The sequence below is a fragment of the Psittacula echo genome (genome assembly GCF_963264785.1).
Source record: "Psittacula echo genome assembly, chromosome: 8".
NCBI classification, from domain to species: Eukaryota; Metazoa; Chordata; class Aves; order Psittaciformes; family Psittacidae; genus Psittacula; species Psittacula echo.
Window position 1 is genome coordinate 9,493,437 of NC_137744.1, and position 20,538 is coordinate 9,513,974.

A 20,538-nucleotide genomic window follows, 5' to 3' on the forward strand; every position below is an offset into this window, starting at 1 on the left:
GAAGATCTGCAAAGCAGCAGCCAATTGAGGAAACAAACAATATTTACATGCCCTGCCTGTGGTACTGGAAATAAAACCTTCCTGCCAGGAAGAGTCTGAGCCCAGCCCTCCCAGCCCCACCTGCTCCAGGGGGAGGGATCGGGCTATAAAAGACTCCAGGCGCTGAACAGAGACTCACAGCGAGTCCGGGCTCTCCTGGGAATCCTCCTGCTCCGGCTGTGACCATGGGAAAGCGAGTGGCTGTGGTGCTGGCTGGCTGCGGGGTGTACGATGGGAGTGAGATCCATGAGTCCTCAGCCGTGCTGGTGCATCTCAGCAGGGAAGGGGCACAGGTAAGAGGCACCCCAGCAGCACCAACCCCATCTCCGGCTCCTTTCGCCCTGCTCTGCTTCCCAACCCCTCTCTTTTGCCAAAGCTGCTTATCTCAATGGAGCTTTGCTGAACAAACTCCGAGCTCCCCATTGCTGCCATGGGGTTTGCCAAATGTAAGTGACTGGAGTCAGAGTGAACAGAACAGTGAAGGGGATGCTGTAGCCAGCGTGGAGAACTCCCTGGGCTCTGCTCTGCCCTCACAGCTTTGTTATATGAGGGACTGGAGCTCTGTGTGGAGTGTTTCCAAACCCTGAAACAAACTTTCCTAAGCGCGTTCTCAGTTCTCTTTGGCTTGCACCCCCTCTCCTCTGCTTCTGCTAAAAGATTAGTACTGGTTTGGGCTGTTTGAAATTCATCTTTTTGACCCCCTGGAAGATTAGAACTGAAAACAGACAAGTTCTTGTTAGATGAATTTGAATAGGGGTAAAAGAGGCAACCCTCAGGCAGCTGTTGTAATGTGCCATTTGTGCGAGCCTGGAAGAGGAGGGAGAGAAGCCCTGTGCAACATCACCCTCAGCTCGGAGCTCTTTTCCTGGGAATGGGATACCTCAGTTAAATACAACGGCACGGTGGTGATGGACCCATGCTGAGGAGCCAGGGCACCCAATCCCAAAGCCTTCAAAGGAGGAATTCTCTCTTCGGCTTAAAGCTGAGAGTCGTCCAGACCTTTCGTCCACTGTGTGTGTAATTTTGCCTCTTCCCTGCCGGAGCTGCTGCACTCGGTTCCCTTCTGCCATTCCCCGGGCTGGCAGCTGGGAGCAGAGTCCTGCCTCATCCCTGGATGAGCAGAGGCCTCTAGTGGAGGAAACTCAGGCGTTAGTTCAACCCCTTGCTTTTATTTTTCGATTTGCTGGTCTAATGAAGCAAAGCAAAGGATAGAATAGAATTGAACAGAATAGAATAGAATGGAATGGAATAGAATGGAATATAATAGAGAATGGAAAATAGATTTCTTTCCTAATGAAATAACACAAGCGTTTTCATTCACTACCTATGATCTTTAACACACTTAGGATACAAGGCTAAAGGATAACAGACTTTTCCCCTCTTTCCTCAGGCAGAGGTTTATGCTCCTGATGTTGACCAGATGCATGTGGTGGATCATGTGAAAGGGCAGCCAACGCAGGAGAAGCGCAATGTGCTGATTGAAAGTGCCAGGATAGCCCGAGGCAACATCAAGGACCTAGCCAAGCTGGATGTCAAGGGGCTGGATGCCCTCATCATACCAGGTAGGGCAGCATCCTGCCATCTGCTGAGCTTTGCTTTCACTGGATGCAAACCCACCCTCTCCCTTTCCAACATGCTACCTCCTTATCAGGGCCGTGCAATCCAGTGGGGATGGATTAGGCCTGGAGCAAGGATTAAGGGACAAGTGAAAACTTGTCAGGACTTGATGATCTTAAAGGTCTTTTCCAGCCTAGTTGATTCGATGGCTCAATGATTCTATGTTCCACCCTAATTCGTGGGTGAAAAAAAAAGAATTCATGGGTGAAACACAGCACTCGTCAGAGCATTTATAACTCTCCTTCAGTCCTGGAGGGAAGCAAGGTGCTGTGGTGTCTCATCTCCTGGCAGTCAGCTCACAGACATTCAGCTTGTCTGGTCTTAATTCTTTTATCCCACTGGGCAAATGCTGCCATGCACCCGATCCATTTTAACATCCTACCAAGTAATACCTGGGAAAATCCTGCCCTGGAGTACTGATCTTCCAGTCTAATCTGTTTCTCTTCTCTCAGGTGGCTTTGGAGTGGCTAAAAACCTGAGTACTTGGGCTACCCAAGGCAAGAACTGCGTCATCTCCAAAGCGGTGGAGGATGTCCTGAAGGCATTCCATGCTGCCAGGAAGCCCATTGGCCTGTGCTGCATTTCCCCAGTGCTGGCAGCCAAGATCTTCCCAGGCTGTGAGCTGACAGTGGGTCATGACACAGAGTGTGAGAAGTGAGTAACCTCAGTGTGCCCAGAGGAAATCCCACCAGGAATGTCATGGAATCAGCAATGCCCCCCTGCTGTATAGAGTGCCTTGTCCCAGCTATCGTGTCCTGATAGGGGAAGTCTTGTGATGAGCTGAACATTATTTCTGAGAATGATCTGTGTCATGCATTAACCTGGCTGATAAACCAAACACTCGCCGTTTTTAATGCCCCCGTTTGTAATTTACATGTTCCTCATGTTAAAGTAGAAATCTGATTTTATTTGGACAGTTTTCTGCAATGCGGGTGTTTTACCATGTGGGGTACAAGAGACTGCAAGAATCATAAAGGAATAAATGAGAGTTTGAGTAAGGACAATGTTAAGATTTCTGGACAGGAGGAGTCTGTCCTCCCCTTTACTAGGAATAGGCAGGGAGGATACCAGAGGGGTCAGTGAAACAAAGGGAAGTAACAGAAGGGAGCTTGTTTCCCTCCAACACATGGCAAAAGGCATCCTTCAGTTATGCTCTTACTTCGACAGATACCACTTCAGAGACAAACTGTCCCATAGCTGCTGCCTCTGGAGTGAAGCATTTAGTAACCAGGGCCCTTGGGGGCATTTAACAGTTAAAAGCTGAAACCTTTCAAGTACCTGGCAGAATTGTTTTATTATGTCACTGTAATGTGGAGGTTTTCCTGGTTCTACAGTCCCAGAGAAAATCTTCTGACGGGAAAACATTTGGATCCTATTGAGCTGGCTTTCTGTAGGAACCATCCATCTCCCTGTAATCCAGACTTTTATTCCTGGCTTCATCAGTCACTCTGTGAAGTGATAACTTCCCACCCAGGGTTCATTCTCTTTTCTTCTTTTAGGTGGCCTTATGCCAAGACTGCAGAGACCATGAAGGAACTTGGTTGTAAGCATGTGAACAAACACGTCACCGAAATCCATGTGGATGTGAAGAACAAGCTGGTGACCACCAGTGCCTTCATGTGCAACGCCCCCATCCATGACATCTACGATGGCATTGGAAAAATGGTCAAAGAAGTGGTCAGACTTGCCTGAATGCCACAAAGCCACAGAATCCATCTCCTCTGGAGTGCAGATAACATTCTTCCCCTTTCACATCCACATCTCAGCAGGCAAGCTGCTGCTCAGATGGAGTTCTTCCCCCCCATTGGGCCACTGGTGCTGCTGAGGAGGCAGAACTCCAGAGCAATACAAGTACTGTTGTGTTCTGCCATGGACAGAGCCCTTAGTGACAGCAAACTTGGTAGGAACTGGAGTGTGGGCACACATGGAGCTGGCATGCAGAACCCAGGTCTCCCCGGGGCTCAAGCACAGCCACTGCCCTTGGTTCAGAGTGGCTGAAGAGTTGCTTAGGTCATGTCAGTGTGACTGGGCTGCCCCAACATAAGCATGTCATGCGTCAACAGGAATAGTCCCTGTCTGAGACTCCTCAAACATCTGTCTTTGCCAGCACTACAAGGCTGCCCCACACCTCCACCTCACAGATGGGTTAGTGGCAAAAGGCAGGAACACAGTTGTGCTACTGAATAAAAGCTGATACTTTACACAGGCTGAATTCTGCTTCATTTTTGCCTTTTACTCGGGATTAGGATATGTTCCATGTGCTACTTGTTGGGCAGTGGATGGGAAAATGATATAGGAAGAAGTCACCAGCAGCAAAATCCACTTGTTTTGCTGGGATTTGTTACAACCCAGACTTGGGCATGAATGTGGCACTGCTGAAAGCAGAATCAAACCAATGTTAGCACACAGGTCTAATGGGAAGAGGTTAAATTTTCTTGTGCTAACAAAATCATAGAATCCCAGGTTGAAAGAGACCTCAAGGGTCACCTGGTCCAACCTTTCTAGATTAATGCTATCCTGGTGCACTCATGAAAATGTGACAGGAAATTCACACAGGGTAGGAAAGTGGGTGAGAGAAGGGGGACAATTTCACCTCCTAAAAGCTCACTGTGGCCAGAGGTTCTCAATCTTGGCCAGGTTTTCTTCTCCGGAACCCATACACATGTAAAGGTAATTAGATCTTAGGCAGTTCTTCCCTGTGAGGGTGGTGGGACACTGGCACAGGGTGCCCAGAGAAGCTGTGGTTGCCCCATTCCTGGCAGTGCTCAAGGCCAGGTTGGACACAGGGGCTTGGAGTAACCTGCTCTAGTGGAAGGTGGCCCTGCCTGTGGCAGGGGTTGGAACTGGATGAGCTTTAAGGTCCCTCCCAACCCAAACCAGGGTTATTCTATGAAATAAGCAATGAAGCTGTGTGGGGTTTCATGAGGGTAAATGAGGGTAAGCAAAGAGTCAGCTGTTTCTCTGGCAGCAGACCAGAAGGCCTGCTGTGCCATTTGTGTGCTTCCTTCCACAACTCTGATGGCTTAAAAGACACTTTATTTTAAATACAATCTTATATGTGAAGCCACTGAATATTCCTGCAACTATCCAGAGCCTGCAGCAGCAGCTCTGGCCACTTTCCTCTCCTGCTGCAAAGAGATTTCTTTGAAGGTAGGTACTGAGCAGCAGTACAATAAGTTGCAGCAGTCTATTTACTTATTACTTTATTTTTAAAGAACATACTAAAAAAGGGGAGGAGGGTAATCACTGTCAAACAGAGCATAAAGTGCTGATCCCTGCAAATATGTCAGATAAACAGTTCACTGGAGCTGCACCCAAACCAAGGCATTGAATTGAAACCGTCAACTGCTGAATAACAGCTTTGCACTATCAGGTTTTGAGTCCTCTCTTTGCCAAACCGTAATCATTTGACACATGGGTTTTAGTCAGAGAAGGGTGTGAACACTGTGTATAGATCACATTTGTCAGTGCCAGAGTGTAAAGATCTTAGGAGCACGAAGAAGCAGCCATGTTGTTACACGTAAACAGGTTTGCAGCTGGTAACTGCTCACAAACACAAGTGTAAGAACATTCACTTCAAGAACACTGACCTGCATTTTTGCTGTCTCAAAAGAAATAAAGGCTGTAAAAAAGTGAGGCACCTATTAAATGTTTATACATATGTGCAAAACAGAAGTGAAACTGTTTTAGTAAAGGCTGGTCTTGTTCATGATGCTCAGGAATTCCTGCTCATTCACTTGCCCATCCCCGTCTCTGTCCGCTTCATCGATCATTTCCTGGAAGATATTTGTGTTCAGGAATCAGAGGCAGGTTAGACTGGATTAGGATTAGCAGATTAATTCAGAATTAGAACAATTTTTTAGTACATTGCATTGGAGGAGACAGTGGTACAACGCCAGACCTGTTATGCCACAGAATGTTGACTTCTTCCTAATACCTGATCTCAATCTCCCCTCTGGCAGGTTAAAGCCATTCCCTTTGTCCTGCCCCTATAGGACCTTTTCCAAAGCTCTTCTTCAGGTTTCCTGTAGCCCCTTTAGGCACTGGAGCTGCTTTAAGGTCTCTCTGGAGCCTTCTCTTCTCCAGGCTGAACCAGCCCAGCTCTCTAAGACTGTCTCCACAGCAGAGATGCTCCAGCCCTCGTGAAGACCAGTGATCCCCAATCCCTGCCTAACAGGAGCTCTTCCACTCCTGCCAGGAGGGGCAGATTTTCCTAACAATTCCTTTAGAGGACAGCAGCTAAACGTGAGTGGCTGCTGCCTGTGCCTGGAAGCTGACCCTGAGCTTCCCTCCCTCACTGAGGTAATTCCCATTCAAACAAACCTGCAGCTCCTCATCCGTGAGATTCTCCCCCAGTTCTCTGGCGACACGTTTGAGGTTTTTGAAAGAGATTTTACCAGTTTCATCGTCATCGAAGAGTTTGAAGACTTTGAGAATCTCCTCTTTGGAATCTTTTTCAACCTTAAAGAAGGAAGAATAAATAGTGGTTATGTGGTAGCTAACACTCGATATAAAGATAAGCATCAGACTAAGAAACTCTCCGAAGAGCAAATTTAACCAAGCACAGCCAGAAGGAAGCACATGTAGAAAAGGTGAAGGGTTCCTGAACCAGGGCTTCAGGGAATGCATTTTCTTTCATAGCTGGCCAGATGTCCCTGGGATTTCAGATTCGGGATCTTCTACTGTTAAATATCTGGTTTTATTCAATACGTTTTAAGAAGTGCTCCACCACTCTCAGAAGTGCTTTTTGAAGTCACATACCATTTTTTGGGTTATCACTCTTAAGAAGCCACTGAAACTGATTTTTCCTTTTCCTTCCTTATCGATATCTGATACCATTTTCTTGATCTCTTCTCTTCTAGGTTCATAACCAAGTGCTCTCATGGCCACCTGTAAAGACAAAAAACAATTATAAACCACAGAAAACTCTAAACAGAACCACAGGAGAAAAGGGGGAAAGTTGAACTTTATCACATTGAAACCCAAGTCTTATGTACCAAGAAAAAAAGGCATTCCCCTCCCCCAGCTCAGAACTGGTGAGACTCTGGGGGACAAAGCTCTGTAACAGGGCCTTGGAGAAGTGTTTTCTCTAATAAAATGTGAATTTCTTCTTACAAAAGCCTATTTTGGTAAGCGCTTTGTAAAACTCTTGTGATGGGCACTCAGAGAATGCCACTGCCATTCACACGATGAAGGAAAAATCTCAAACTGTCACAGAGGACTGTGGAGAGCAATTTCCAAGGCTGCTGGAAAACTGAACGTTATGCCATTCCTGCCAGTGTTCCCTTTGCAATGAGGAACAAGACACTGAGGAATAATAACAGTGAAAGTAATAGTGATAGTGATAATGATAATAATAGTGATAGATAATAGTGATAGTGATAATAGTAATAGTGATAATAAAGCTTATTTCAGGGCCTGTTGTAAGCAAGATGGCAATGGGACACCCAGAAGTATCTCAACCAACTTCAAGCCTAGTGACTCTATGAAAGAAGCTTCTATCACACCTGCAGCTCTGCTGGACTCTAACAAGTGGATCTGATGGCACAAACATGGAAGGTCTGAAGATGAGAGACCTCAGGGAACTTCAATCAGTTGATTTTTTTATTCTAGTGACAAAAATGGTTTCCAGTGGATGTTGGGAAAACACAGCTCAAACACTGTGTGCCTCTGTGTGGCACTCTGTGTCCCATAAGCAGAGCACCCAAGGATGCCTTCACTTGGTGACCAATGCACACCTACATGCTTTAGTTTTAGTTCCTCTGATAAAGGGACAAGTGGCAAGTTTGGAATCAGGTCTATCTCTTCCCATGGTCTTAAGTACGTGGATATCCAGCTGCAAAGAGGAAAGGCAAATTCTGAAAGCAAAGTAACTCCTGATTTATTGGTTACCATTCTTCCAACAGGACAGGGGTGGGGAGGGACTGAAAAAGTTTTGCAATAAATAAAAGCATGAAAACAAATCCCACTGGTGTGTTCCATAGCTCAGATAACCCCATTTGCAAAGCAGCAGTCCTCAGCAACACACAAGCAGGGGAAAAAACACATTTTTAATATGCACAACCCCTTTTTGATGCTTTAGTAACTGAGGAGGTGATGGTACAGAAATACAGAACTATCCATGTACTTTGGCCAGTCCAGTCCTGGAGACACGTGGTAGCAGCAGGACAGAGCTACAATTAAAGAGACAAATGGACCTGTTGACAACAGCGTTTTAAGTCGGGAGGATCCCTCCCGTTTAAGGACATTTAGGTGCTTATGCCCCTATTATTTATAGCACCAGCAGAACCGTGCTTTCAGCACTAAGCACATTCTTACCTTTAGCTCCTTAACATCCACGTACCCAGCGCCGTCCGTGTCAAACAGGTCGAAAGCCTCTCGGATATCCCGCTTCTCCTCCTCGGTGAGCTCCAGCTTGGGGTTCGCTTTCTTCCGCCGGGACGCGCCTCCCTGCGAGGGCTTCGGCAAGCTGGAGGCCTTGGCGCAGCAACACAAGAGCAAAGAGGATGAGGCCGCGCCGCGCCACGAAGGGTGGATGAGACCCGCAGGGCAGCGGCCGCCTCAGCCCCCAGCGTGGCCGCGGCACCGGGAAGCCGGAGCGGAGCAGGGCTTAAGGCCGCCCGCGGGCCGGGCCGCACTCACCATCCCGGCGGCCGCTGCCCTGCGGCGGCTTCAGTCCTGGCAGCTGCGCTTTCTCATTGGCTAATGCCCCTACGCCGCTGCCATGGCAACCCTTTCTCCTATTGGGAGGTGCTTAGACAATTGCTATTGGCTAACAGGTGGATGGGGCGGGTCCAAGAGGTGACTGACGGGGGGGGGAAGAGCCTCTTCCTCTTCTGTCAACGCGATTGGCCTCAGGGAAGAGGCCGCTGGCCAATCAGCGAGCGATAGGCGCCTAACGCGATGCTCAGCCCAGAGCGCGCGGGAGGAGAAGTGGCGGGAGCCGGCGGAGTGGGCGGGGTCTGCTGGAAGCGTCTGCGCTGATTGGTGGGCGTGATGGGATGGGCGGAGCCGGACCGGGCGTGAAGGCGGGCGGCGGAGGGTGTGTACGGTGCCGGTGTGGTGAGTGGGGTAGGGTCGGTGTGAGGGGTCCTTGAAGGGCTGCAGGGGGCCTGGGGGCTGCAGAATGGCGGGATGGAGGAAACAGAGCCCGCAGGGCTGGGGGCAGGGTCAAGGAGGGATAGGGATAGGTTATGGGGACTGTGGAGCTGAGGGGGCTGAAGGTGAATGAACATGGCGTCGGGTGTGTGGGGAGGGAAGCTGAGGGAGGCTGTAGGGCTGTGAGGAGGGCTGGGGCTTAGGGAAGGGTGAGGAGTGTGTGGAAGGGCAGACTGGGGGCAGAGAAGGTGAGGGTTGTATGAGGAGATGGGGGTAAAAGGGTAGCTTGTGTGTGTGTGGAGTGGGCAGCTGGGGCCTGAGGTGCTGGGGGTAGGGGCTGAGGGGTGAGGAAGGGGTTGAAGGAAGCCGGGGTGGCTGTGCTGTGTCTGCTGCTGTGGAACAGGCGGGCTTGGTGCTGCTGAAATGCTTGAACTCCAGTTTATTTTGTTTTTCTTGAGCAACTGTATATTTGAAGAGGATGTTGCCAAAACCTGAAGTTGTGTTCGTGTTGTTTGGGGTGTAAATATTAAGACTTAAAGGCAGTCTGTGAAGCTAACACAAGCATTTAAAATAAGATGTTGCCTTTGTTATCAAAGGTAATTTACGATATTAGAAGTATGCCTTTGAGAAAGCTGCTTCATGTCACTGATACTCTTTTACTGCTTATTTTGCTCAGTAGGGCAGGGAGAATTACATCTTCTCATGCTTCTGCTTTAGTGCAATGGCTCCAAACCTTTATTTTTCTAACTAGAAACATGTTAAAAAGCAGTGTAATGAAATAATCCTCTTCTTTCTTAAAGGAATTGGGTTGAGAGTAAATCACCTGAGAAATGGCCACACACCTCAGATCGGTGAGTTGAGGATTTAAATGATGCTTTATGAAGATTTGTCTTGCAGAAACATTTTCATAGATACTTCTGAGTGCTGGAAGACATGAGGCTGTTCCTGTGTTAGTAGCGATACTGGCAAGGAAAATGGGATTTTTCTAAGGAATCATCTGCTGTTGTTAGTTCCAAAGAGCTCCAGGAATGCTCCAGCCCCCCAAGTACACCAGCAGCTTTGTCAGTGCCAGACCAATAAGGCTGGAAGTTTAGTTACTCCAGGAGCATTTCTACATGCTTTATAACATATTCCTTGTTATAAAGGCCCAGCTGAGGTCCCTGAGGTCTACCATGCCATTGTAACCTTTCTATGGTTACTGCACTGAGTACAGGAAGTTAGAACATGGAAAGAGTAACATTTTGCTTAGCTCAGAATGGTGTTTGGATATTGCTCTTAGGAGTACAATTTACACAACTGTGCTGTTGCATTACCCGTGGCTCTTGTTCATAGAGACATTTCTACCTAGTGAACTATTTTATTATGAATCTATATGAAGCTTCTGGAGGACCAGTGAATCTCTGATAGTTAAGAAACAAAGAAACAGAATACCCAATGTGGTATCATGGTGGAGTGTGAGCAAGCTGTCATATCTTCACAGCACAACACTAGGTAGGTAGTAATTCGTATCCTAAACCCTGTATAATCCTGTGTAGCTTGTCTTTCTACCTGCTCATGAATCCAGGTGCAGCCCCGTTAGCTGCAGTTACACTGACTTTGGTCATTGACATTGGTCCTTTCCCAAGAGGTATGTGCACTAGATTGTGTATCTTAAAAGTGCATTAAAGGTTATTTAAATACCCTGCTGTTCATCGCCAGTTAGAATACTGCTAGTGTAGCTGAGGGAGTGGAAAACTATCATTCAGAAGCACCTGGATGGTCCCATCTGTACTGGCAGAAAATGATTCTGATAATTAGGGCTAGAGGGCGCTGTTCTGCCACTGTCGAACACTGTTGAGAGCGTCCAAGTGTGATGCACAGCTGGGGTGCTCTCAGTTGATGAAGAATGAGCTGGAATCATAGAATTGGACTGGTTTGAGTTGGAAGGAGCCTTAGAAGAAAGGACACAGGGGGAGGCAAGTAGAAATATTGATGGAATGGAATGACTGCCTTTGAAGAAGGTACACTTGGGGAGAGGACACTGCAGAGGAGTGTGACTGAGTTTAGAGAATCAGGGAGCTGAAGAGCAAAGCATGTGCAAAACTTGTAGGGGGAGAGTGAGCTGCAGAGGGTCCTTAAACTCACATATGCTTTCTCTGTCCATTCTCTTACAACTATCAAACCCACACAGATTTGGCCAACCTGTTAGAGCTTTATTTTAATGATTTAAATCATATTGTACTTTGCATGCACCATTCTAAATAACTGGTCATGCTTTAATGTGACTAAGCAGCAGTGCTGCACTTTTCTAATTTTTGCTGTTGGTAATTGACACTTTGCAGTATAACCTTTGTTTAAGGATGTAGCACTTGGAAACTTCTGAGTAACTGTTGGTTGTGTAGTCTCACTGGGTTAAAAATCCCTTCAGCTTGATAGAGTAACGGCAGAGGTGGGGCTTTGTGTAGCAACAATAAGGAGCAAACCTATTTCCAACCAGAACAGAGCATTCTTTGTATGAAAGCTTCCTCAGACTCATTGCTTGCATGTTCTGTGTTGGTAGTGAGGTCTTAGTCTCAGTTCAGTTACATGAGTGACCGGACTGGAATCTGTTGGTGATTTTAGCCATGGATTTGAACAAGCTTAAAAGGAAGGAAGAACCAATGGCTGACTGAGAAGGACTATCATTGCCTTGACCTGTTTGCTTTCTCAGCTTGGAGAAACCTACAGTTTCACATGGTCTGAAAATGGTTTTATCCTTGCTGATGGTGATAGTTTTGGTGTTCCGAAGTATCTGCGCCATGTGGCTGAAGCAGATTGTTTGCTTTGCCACAGGGCAGAGTTTGTGGGAGCCATTTCCTTTTTTTTTTTCCCTGCTATGGGGGTCACTTGTTTATGAGGCAGAGTCCTGCCAAAACAAACCAGCACGTGAGCCATGTGGACTGCTGGTGTGTCTGAACATTTAAGCACAGACTGATTGAAGAGTCTTTTGATATCTAAATATAGACTCCTGTAATTAAACTACACACTGATTAGTGCAAAATTCCAGCATATTGATTTCTCAGAGCAGTTTACTTGTGCACTTCGGTGCATGTCTGCATGTTAAGGTGCTTTTCTCCCTGTCTCCACAGGCTGGTAAGAAATGTACCGTGATTGGCGGATCTGGGTTCTTAGGCCAGCACATGGTGGAGCAGCTCCTGGAGAAGGGTTATGCAGTCAACGTGTTTGATATTCAGAAGAGGTCTGAGAATGACAGAGTGCAGTTCTTCCTGGGAGACCTCTGTGACAAAGAGGTACAGACATATGACAGACAGTACATGGCATGGCAGAGAGAAGGGATGTGTGTTTAAATAAATGTTCCCTTGAGCAGCTTACTGAGCCTTGCCTGAGGCACCAAAACACCTGAAGGCGTTGCACAGGTTGTAAAGGGTGTGTGGATATGGCCCCCAGCCATGCCCTGGGAAGCCAGTAGCCAAAGCAGTTTTCAGACCTTCATCTAGAACATTTAAAGGAATTTACTTGAGGTCTTCCTGAAGCTGAAAAGAGCAGAACTTGTTTCTGTATCATGATTTGCATTACTTTTAGCTCAGACATACAGTGTAATTACAGTCCCTGTTGGTAATGGTGTGTGGGTGCTCTTCTGGCTAACCCCAGCTGCGTGAGAACAGCATAGTGCATCACTTCTAACAGTCAGCTGAGACCTCCTGCCTTAGCTCAGCCATGTATGAGCCTTGGCAAAACATTTGTATATGATGTGAACAGGCATCTCCCCAGAAGGGTAAAGAGCCATGGCTCAGAGCTCTATGCCAGTCATCACCAATGCAGACAGTGCCATGGGGTACTGGTGCTGCTAAACCTGCTGCTTGCTGGGTTTTCTAACTCCTGTCTCCAGGTAATTTGGAGTCATATACCTGCACTGAGGCTACTGCAGGTTGTTTAATCAAGGGAGCCTCTAGGTCTTAGAAAATTCCCGGGTTCTTCCCTGGGAAGGAAATATGTAGTGTGGTTTTGCCTAGCAAGAAGGAGAGGACACAGAGATCCTGGATGCTGATCCTGTTCCAGGTGCTCATCTTTATGGAGGGAACATGACTTGAAATTTAGGTTTGTTTTTTTTTCCATAAGAAAAAGATTCGTGTTTATTTTCTTCCTCTTTTTGTTTCCCCTGAGTGGTGCTGCTGTTGCTTCACTGCTGTCTCATGCGATGTCTCCTCCAGGCTTTGCTCCCAGCTCTGCAAGGTGTGTCAGTGGTATTTCACTGCGCGTCGCCAGCACCTTCAAGTGACAACAGGGAACTGTTTTATAAGGTGAACTTTATGGGAACCAAAGCTGTCATTGAAGCGTGCAAAGAAGCTGGAGTGCAGGTAAGGGAAGAAAAGCATATAGAGACTGTAAGCTGCTGATGTAACTTTATAACAGTTGCAGCATGGACCAATTTCAGTCTAGTTTGAGAGAGGGATAGAGGTCTCTGAGATAGCAAATACCTACTTGTTGTGTGGAAATTAGTAGAAGAGACTCAGTTGGTCTCCTGCTTAGTGTCTGGTGTAAGCTCAGGCCATGTTTGCCACAGAAAACCCACTCATGGCAATATTCCTGACTGCAGGAAAAGCATTCATTAAAATTTGTCCTACCAGACATCTGGGAATCACCCACAAGGGTGTTCTCTCATGCTGTAATAAGGGAGTGGTTCTGAAGAGGGCTTTACAGCACTGGAAGTGTTCATGGTATCTATTACCTACATGAATTCTTTAACATATAATGAGAAGAAACACACTTGTGCCATAAGCCTGGTCTAATTTGGTTTAGAAAGTTGTTTGCCGATGAAAGAAAGAGCCAGAGAAACCCAGTGCAAATGCAGCAGTGCCAATGTCTACAATTAACTGCTGTCTATCACCCAGGCCTCCCAGTCCAGAGTCTGTTATTTGCTGGGGTGGTTTCCCCCCTTCATGTAATGAGCTGTTGTAGGAAATGGGCCATGGGGTGTTTTCCTTCAGGCTTAGTCTGGATTCTGTCAGAACGAGGAGTTCCATCCTGTTGGAACTTTGTTGGATCTGGTCTTCTTTCTATTATAATGTAGATCCTGTTTAAACCCACATGTTTCTGATTACTCCAAAACATCACTGACATTCTGTTTTGGATCCACTAGTGTACAAAAATATCCAAGATAAGAATTCTTTTCTGGTTTAATCTCTGCGATATTGTTACCATCAAGATGAGTGAATATACCTTAAAAACACTTGTGTGTTAAGGGCTGAAATGTACCAAGTGGGTGATTTGATTTCCTGGAGATGTCTTGTCTTGGGTGCTAGTTAAAATGCTTTAATCTCCTTTAAGTAGCACTAAATAATTCAATTGAAAGAGTGGGAATTTTCTTTCCTGCAGTTTCAGATCATCTCCTGCAAGTCCATGTGCTTCTACACTTAGTACTATCTCAGTTGATTAAACATTCTTACTGTCTTTACTCAGCCTTTGTAAATAAGGACCCTTTTGTCTTGGGCTTTAAACAGCTGTTTTCTTTTGCATCTCTTGCAGAGGCTGGTGTTAACCAGCAGTGCCAGTGTTGTTTTCGAGGGCACAGACATAAAAAATGGGTCAGAAGATCTCCCATATGCAAAAAAACCCATCGACTATTACACAGAGACGAAGATCCTCCAGGAGAAGGTATTTGTCATAATACAAACACTGTTCTTCACAATGCTTAAAACTGCCCTTCTAAAAGTAGTAATGACATCTTTGGGGTGAAACACTGAAAGCATTAGTGTTTATTTGGGTTTTTCTTGGATTTTTAATGGAAAATGCAGCAGCTCTTAAAAATAAGTAGAACACAGCATTTGCAAACTCCCAGTAGAATTAAATCATTTTCAAAGATGCCTGGCTAAATGTGCTTAGCACTTGGTGCTGCAGGAAGGTGCTATCACACCCCTCCTGAATCTGTTTGAGGAGGCCTGTGATGGAAATCATCCATTGATGGATGACAGAGAGATGGAATTGCTCAGTGTCTTTCTTTTCTCCAGTGAAGAGAAGGAACTTTCCAAGTTCCCCTGATTTCTGTGGTGGTAAATGAGAGAGGTGAGGAGTACCCTTCCTTTGTCTGTCAATTCATGAAGTGTTCAGTAATGAGGACAGATTTTTGTCTGCTTTTCTCATTCAAGAGAAGTGGGAGAAGAACTGGGAACAAAGGAAGGATCGTTTATTAAAAGATGGACAGACTGTTTCTTCCACTGATGCCTTTCCAAGGAGATGGGGGAACACCCATCCCTTAGTGATGATCTGGGAATGTATTATGAAGCTGTATTTTTCTTCTCAGCCTTTCTCTCCTGATCTGGTTTTCTCTTTTTTTCCTACAGGAAGTGCTCAGTGCAAATGACCCAGGCAACAACTTCCTCACTACTGCTATTCGTCCCCATGGGATATTTGGTCCTAGAGACCCTCAGCTGGTTCCCATCCTCATTGAAGCAGCTAAGAGTGGCAAGATGAAGTTCATCATTGGGTGAGGAAGACTCAGTCCTTTAATAGCTTTTGTTAAAACTGATGCTCAACCTACAAAACCTTTTTGGAAAGGAATAATATTAAATCTGTTATTCAATTAAAGCTGGTGGTGTGGCATGGAAAGGGGGAGAGGGGGGAGTTGATTTATCACTTGTGATTCAGGGTTCTCTTTTAAACAATCCTTTTGTGTCAGGTACTCCTGCACTCAGGTAAGTGTTCATAGTGCAAAAAGACTATCAGTGGGGACAGCTGATGTAGCTTGAGCTGCTTTGTATTGTCTAAAGAGCTGTCCTTTTAAATATGAGACAGCTCAGTTTAGTTGCTGTTAATTTAATTAATACACCCTTCTGTTAGCAATTAAAAGGCCTCTATGGCAGTGTTTGAATATCTCTGCTTGTAAAATCAAAGGTATTTGCCTTATTATTAAGCCTGGCAGAGCTTCTAGCTGAAAGTTTAGAGCAAGAAATAGTTCAAGCTACTACTGAGGACATTTTTATTGATTGTATTATGCTCTTGAGAAGAAATAGGCTCTTTAATCTATAATAAACTTGTAATACATGAAAGGAGCTAGTTTGTGTGTATATGTGCAGCCATGAATATGTGCTTGGGGTGGAAGGAAGGGAAATAGGGTTGTGTGGGTTTTGGTGTTGGATTTTAGGGGGGGTTTGGTTCTCATTCTTCCTCACAGCTCAATTCTGAATTGATCTTTTAGACTGCTCTGAGAGAATCAAACCTACACAAACTCAAGGTTTTCACTTTGTGCAAGTCTGCATTCTCTTCCATCTCAAACCTGCATTCCTCACCTGAGCTACAGCCTGTACATCCCTTCCAAGAAAGCAAATAAAATAGTTATTCATCCATGAACGCAGGAAATGAAAATCGCTCCTTCTCAAAATACTGGGTTGCAGCAATACTGGTTTATGGCCAAATGAGTGATGGTTTTGTAACAAACTGTTGGTTTGATTTAGCCAGGCTCTTGAAAGTGATGTGCAGATTCACTTTCTGTACCTGGGTAGAAACACAGTGGGTTGAATCTCTTTCAGCCAGGGCTGAAGTTGGCTCATTGAGGGAGTGAGCAAGAACTTCCTGAGCCAAGAAATTCATAATTGAAAGCTTGTCCTTAAGTGACTTTGTCTGTGCTGGTTTCTGTTCTCTGCTCTCTTTCTATTTGTTCTGCTTCTTTGAATCACTCCGACCCCGTAGGATCTGCAACACCTGAAAACCTGGTTAACTTGTGAGGTTTAGAACTGGTACTGTTACAGGAACATAAAGTTGGAGACAAGACCTGAGCCAGTAACAGCCTTTCCTATCTCTAAAACCATATGCAGTGATTTCATCTCTCTGACATGGTATAGCCTGAAGTTGCAGCATAAGAAAGCGGGAGAAGAAACTTAGAACAAATATACCTTGTGGGGAAGTCCTTCCTTTGGCAGACTTTCAGCCTAACTTGCCTTGGAGCTAATCTTCTTCCTTTTGTCTGTGCAGGGATGGAAAGAACTTGGTAGACTTTACCTATGTGGAAAATGTGGTCCATGGACACATCCTGGCTGCAGAAAATCTTCAGAAAGGCTCTCCCCTGTGTGGGAAGGTAAGGAAAGACCTGGGGAGGGGAGTGGGTGTCCCTCAAACAGCCTTCATTTGCAAGCCAGGCACTGGCTTTGTGTGTCTGCTCTGTAATTCATGCCACTGTTTGTTCTGAACCTCTGTTGTGGAGATGAGTGGAACCAGTGAGCAAATGGGTCAGGGTTTTTCTGTCTATGGTTATAATGAATGGTTGTCTATGTGATGACCATTGCATTCAACCACATGGGCTAAGATGTAGGACTATACTTTAATTTTATGCTATAAAACTCCTTGTGAAAGGAAATCCAGGCAGAATTGTGGGCAGCCAAGATGTGTGCATGATAAACATAGTTATTTAGCTTTTACAATAGAGTTCAAAGCAGAAGAAACTTTTCCAGGTCTCCATGGCACTGCCATGCTCTGATCTATGGACTTTAGTGTGTTTGCATTGTGCTGTGTCATTCAGTTTGACCATTTACAAGTGATCTTGACCTCTGGAGTGTCAGCAGTAGCTGCCTTCCTTAGCCGAGGAGGGGCTCATCACTTTCCATACGGAGATGGTGAGCACAAAGCAGTTTCTCATGGTCTCAGTCAAGTCAGGGATATCAGTTCTCCTCAGCATGAACGTGAGATGGGCCATCACAGAGACCAGTTTGTGAAAACCACAATGATTTTATCACTTGGCTTTTTGTCTTCCTCTCTTCCAGGCATTTCATATCACAAATGATGAACCAATTCCCTTCTGGGCTTTCATGTCCCGTATCTTGACTGGCTTGAACTACGATGCTCCCAAGTACCACATTCCCTACTGGCTGGCGTATTACCTGGCCCTGGTGCTGTCTCTGGTGCTGTGGCTGCTGAGTCCACTGGTCACCATCAAGGCCACGTTCACCCCTATGAGGGTGGCATTAGCTGGAACCTTCCACTACTACAGCTGTGACCAGGCTAAAAGAGCCATGGGCTACGCTCCAGTGGTGAGCCTGGATGAAGCAATAGAGAGGACTGTGCAGAGCTACCCTCATCTACGCCGGGCCAAGGCCTGAGGAGCCCTACAGGGATTCTTTTCTACTTGATTTTTGGAATTGCTTTGATGTCTTAACATGAACAATGAGCCAAATCTCACTAATTCTCTGGAACAGAGTCCAGAGAAGTCCTTCCTCCCTCTCACTATTATCAAGATGGCTCTTATCTGGCTTGAAATGGAAGCTCCTGTAGGAGCTGTGCTAACAGTTCTTTTCTTTGATGTGACTTCTTGTTTTGAAACAAGAAGCTGAACCCTCTGGACTATGAATAAACACTCTGCTGTGCCCTCTTCAATCCCAACCCAGCATATCAGCATTCCTCTCTCCACCCTTGTCCTCTGTTTTGTTGCTCTGGTGATCACAGCCACCTCTTCTCAATGAAATACTTCCCACCACTGGTTCCTCTGTGGTTTGGCTTTTTTCTATATAAGAGCAATGAGAGGCCACCAAAAAGGAGTCCTGCCACCATCTTTTAAATCATTGAAGCTAATTTTGTTATTCCCTCCATGACTGATGGGTGATTTGACTTCTTACTAAGATATCATGAGGAAACCTGAGAACAGGCGTGTGGGGCCTGTCTTTGTAAGGAAGCATTTGCCTTTCTTTCTGCAGGAGCCTGTTTCTATTCAAAAAGAACCCAAATAAATGAAGAAGAGATCAACTCCTGATTTTGTGTTCCAGAGCAGATCCCATTCTGATCATCTCAGCACAGAGAGGTTTTCAGTCATTCCCTTTGGAAGGGGGCAGAAACCTTTGCTGGGGCTGTCATCAGTCAGCTTGCACTGTTGCACCATCATTCACTTGCTTCCCACAAGAGCTGCATTGGGTGGAAGATCCTCCTGCACAAAGCTCTCTTGTCTGACATGCTATTGCTGGTAATGGTGGGGTTTGATGCTTTGACCACTTAGTATATCAAAAGAAGCTCATTTCCACAAGAAGATGGTTCTCATAATACTGTATTCACCGAGCTGTTTAGTTTGACATGTATATTAAGTGTACTTCACCCTATAATCTTTCTAAGTGCTTCAGTTTTGTTTTTGAATGAAGAGTCTAGGTCAGAGTTGGAACTTGCCTCTGTGCCAGTTCTGCCTCCCCAGGAGTTTGAATGTTTCAGATTTCAGAAGTATGGGAAGTGCCTCACTCAATGAGCCTTAACCTTATCTGGAAGCTCAATATGCTTCTGGTGTCCTCAAAAATGAGCTTTATTTTGACTTCTGGCTGCTCTCTGGGGGGGGCAGTTTATGTTGGCCTTTTTTCCTTCTAGACACTTACCTGCTGCTTTACCAGGTAACCAGTCTTACTAACCTTTGTATTGCTGGATCTTGAAGGAGTATCAGCCAGTTCACACAGTTCTGGTTTGCACTGCTTACCCACTTTGCCTTGCTTTGTTCCTTCCCCTCCGTTCAAGCCTCTAGAGTTAGATTGTTAAAGCTTGAATTCTGGAGTGCAGAGAGCAAGCCCTGTGGTTGCTACGTTTCTCGAATCTGCTTGTGTCATCCCACATCCCATTTCAGTGGGACACAGCTGCTGCTTTTGAAGACCTAAGCTGTGTTAACCTCTGCAATCCATCCATGTGCCAGCACAAATTCAGTGTCAGTGGAAGGACCCTTTCTTCCCTCACTGGTTCTCGTAAGTGTGTACCAGTGCCCCATCTATATATAGAAAGTGACATAGGAAAAGAACTGTTGGGAGTCATGGTGCACAGCAGAGAACTTCAGCTCCTTGTCTGTGAAGCAGGTACAATGCTGCCCTCACACAGAGATGATGAGGGAATAAGGTTGTGCTGAAGCGAGAGGAGCAAACACTGCCACTGCTTGAAGTCGATCATACAAAAACAGGTAAAAGCACATTCTGGCCTCTAGATGGCATTTCCCAGCTAGATCTGCCATACAGCTTCAGTCAGGCCCAAAAATGCCTGTATCGGTCCTTGGACACAGTTGCAGTGGCAAGTTACTCATCTCCCCTCATCTTTGGAGGACTGTCAAGGTAAGAGGTGAAGGTACCAACCAGAAGGCACCACAGAAACAAGAGGCACTGGAAGGGCAGGTCTGCTGATATGGAGCAGCAGCACCATGATTTCCCTCACATGTCTGATTCATCCAAGAAGGGTAAACCAGAGGTTTTGCTTGCATGGGGGCGAGCAGTTCCCAGATCTGGGCATGAGAAGGGGCATTGCATCATGCTGAAGTCTGTTTGACTTGGTACTCCCTATGTAATTAGGTCAGTTCCCAGAATTTCTTCTGGCAGGCTCACTGGCTTCTGTTTTCCAAACCAGGAGTAAACAGGCCTTGTTGCTGTGGTGGAGCCTGGCTGTGCTCTGCCTATACTCCCTGGCCACAACAGAGAAGGAACCTTGCTTTATCCACAGCCTGCTCTATCCCTGATCAAGCCTCCTTCTCTCAACTCATGTTCTCATCCTAATAAGCACCTGCATAAGTCCCATCCTGTATTTTCTGGGGAAGCCAAGGAGATTGTTCTGTACTTTCCTGCCTGTGATTTATTCATCCTGCCACCTCTTCACAACCTCTGTCTGTATGTGTGTGTGAGCAGGAGCTGCAGAGCAAAACTGCCATTATCGACATCTTCCAAATACCTAGGGGCAGATGCAGTCTGTTGTTCTAGTAATGCTCAGCAGGAGCTGCTGGAGACTTCAAAGACTTTCCTATAGTGCTCTTGACAAACTTCTTATCTCTCACTTTGCTTTCCAGGCTGCTTCTTGCTGCAGCTCCTAGTTTTG

General features: G+C 46.0%; 3 protein-coding genes across 3 annotated transcripts; 2 read left to right on the forward strand and 1 right to left on the reverse strand.

Annotated features, from left to right (window-relative positions):
* Positions 1-224: 224 nt before the first annotated feature.
* LOC308224719 (glutamine amidotransferase-like class 1 domain-containing protein 3, mitochondrial) lies at positions 225-3,348 on the forward strand (the record flags this gene model as incomplete). The annotated part of the gene is made up of 4 exons (XM_080624891.1): positions 225-332; positions 1,430-1,601; positions 2,109-2,310; positions 3,156-3,348. 4 exons carry the CDS (start codon positions 225-227, stop codon positions 3,346-3,348), a joined length of 675 nt encoding a protein of 224 aa, XP_080481017.1.
* A 1,994-nt stretch (positions 3,349-5,342) lies between these two features.
* On the reverse strand, positions 5,343-8,891 carry LOC308224484 (uncharacterized protein; the record flags this gene model as incomplete). The annotated part of the gene is made up of 6 exons (XM_080624463.1): positions 5,343-5,432; positions 5,980-6,117; positions 6,418-6,546; positions 7,975-8,216; positions 8,299-8,396; positions 8,557-8,891. 6 exons carry the CDS (start codon positions 8,889-8,891, stop codon positions 5,343-5,345), a joined length of 1,032 nt encoding a protein of 343 aa, XP_080480589.1.
* Positions 8,892-9,584: 693 nt separating this feature from the next.
* NSDHL (NAD(P) dependent 3-beta-hydroxysteroid dehydrogenase NSDHL) lies at positions 9,585-17,822 on the forward strand (the record flags this gene model as incomplete). The annotated part of the gene is made up of 7 exons (XM_080624907.1): positions 9,585-9,605; positions 11,862-12,023; positions 12,945-13,091; positions 14,260-14,388; positions 15,075-15,217; positions 16,702-16,804; positions 17,487-17,822. The coding sequence occupies 7 exons, from the start codon at positions 9,585-9,587 to the stop codon at positions 17,820-17,822; spliced, it is 1,041 nt and encodes a 346-aa protein (XP_080481033.1).
* Between the last annotated feature and the right edge of the window lie 2,716 nt (positions 17,823-20,538).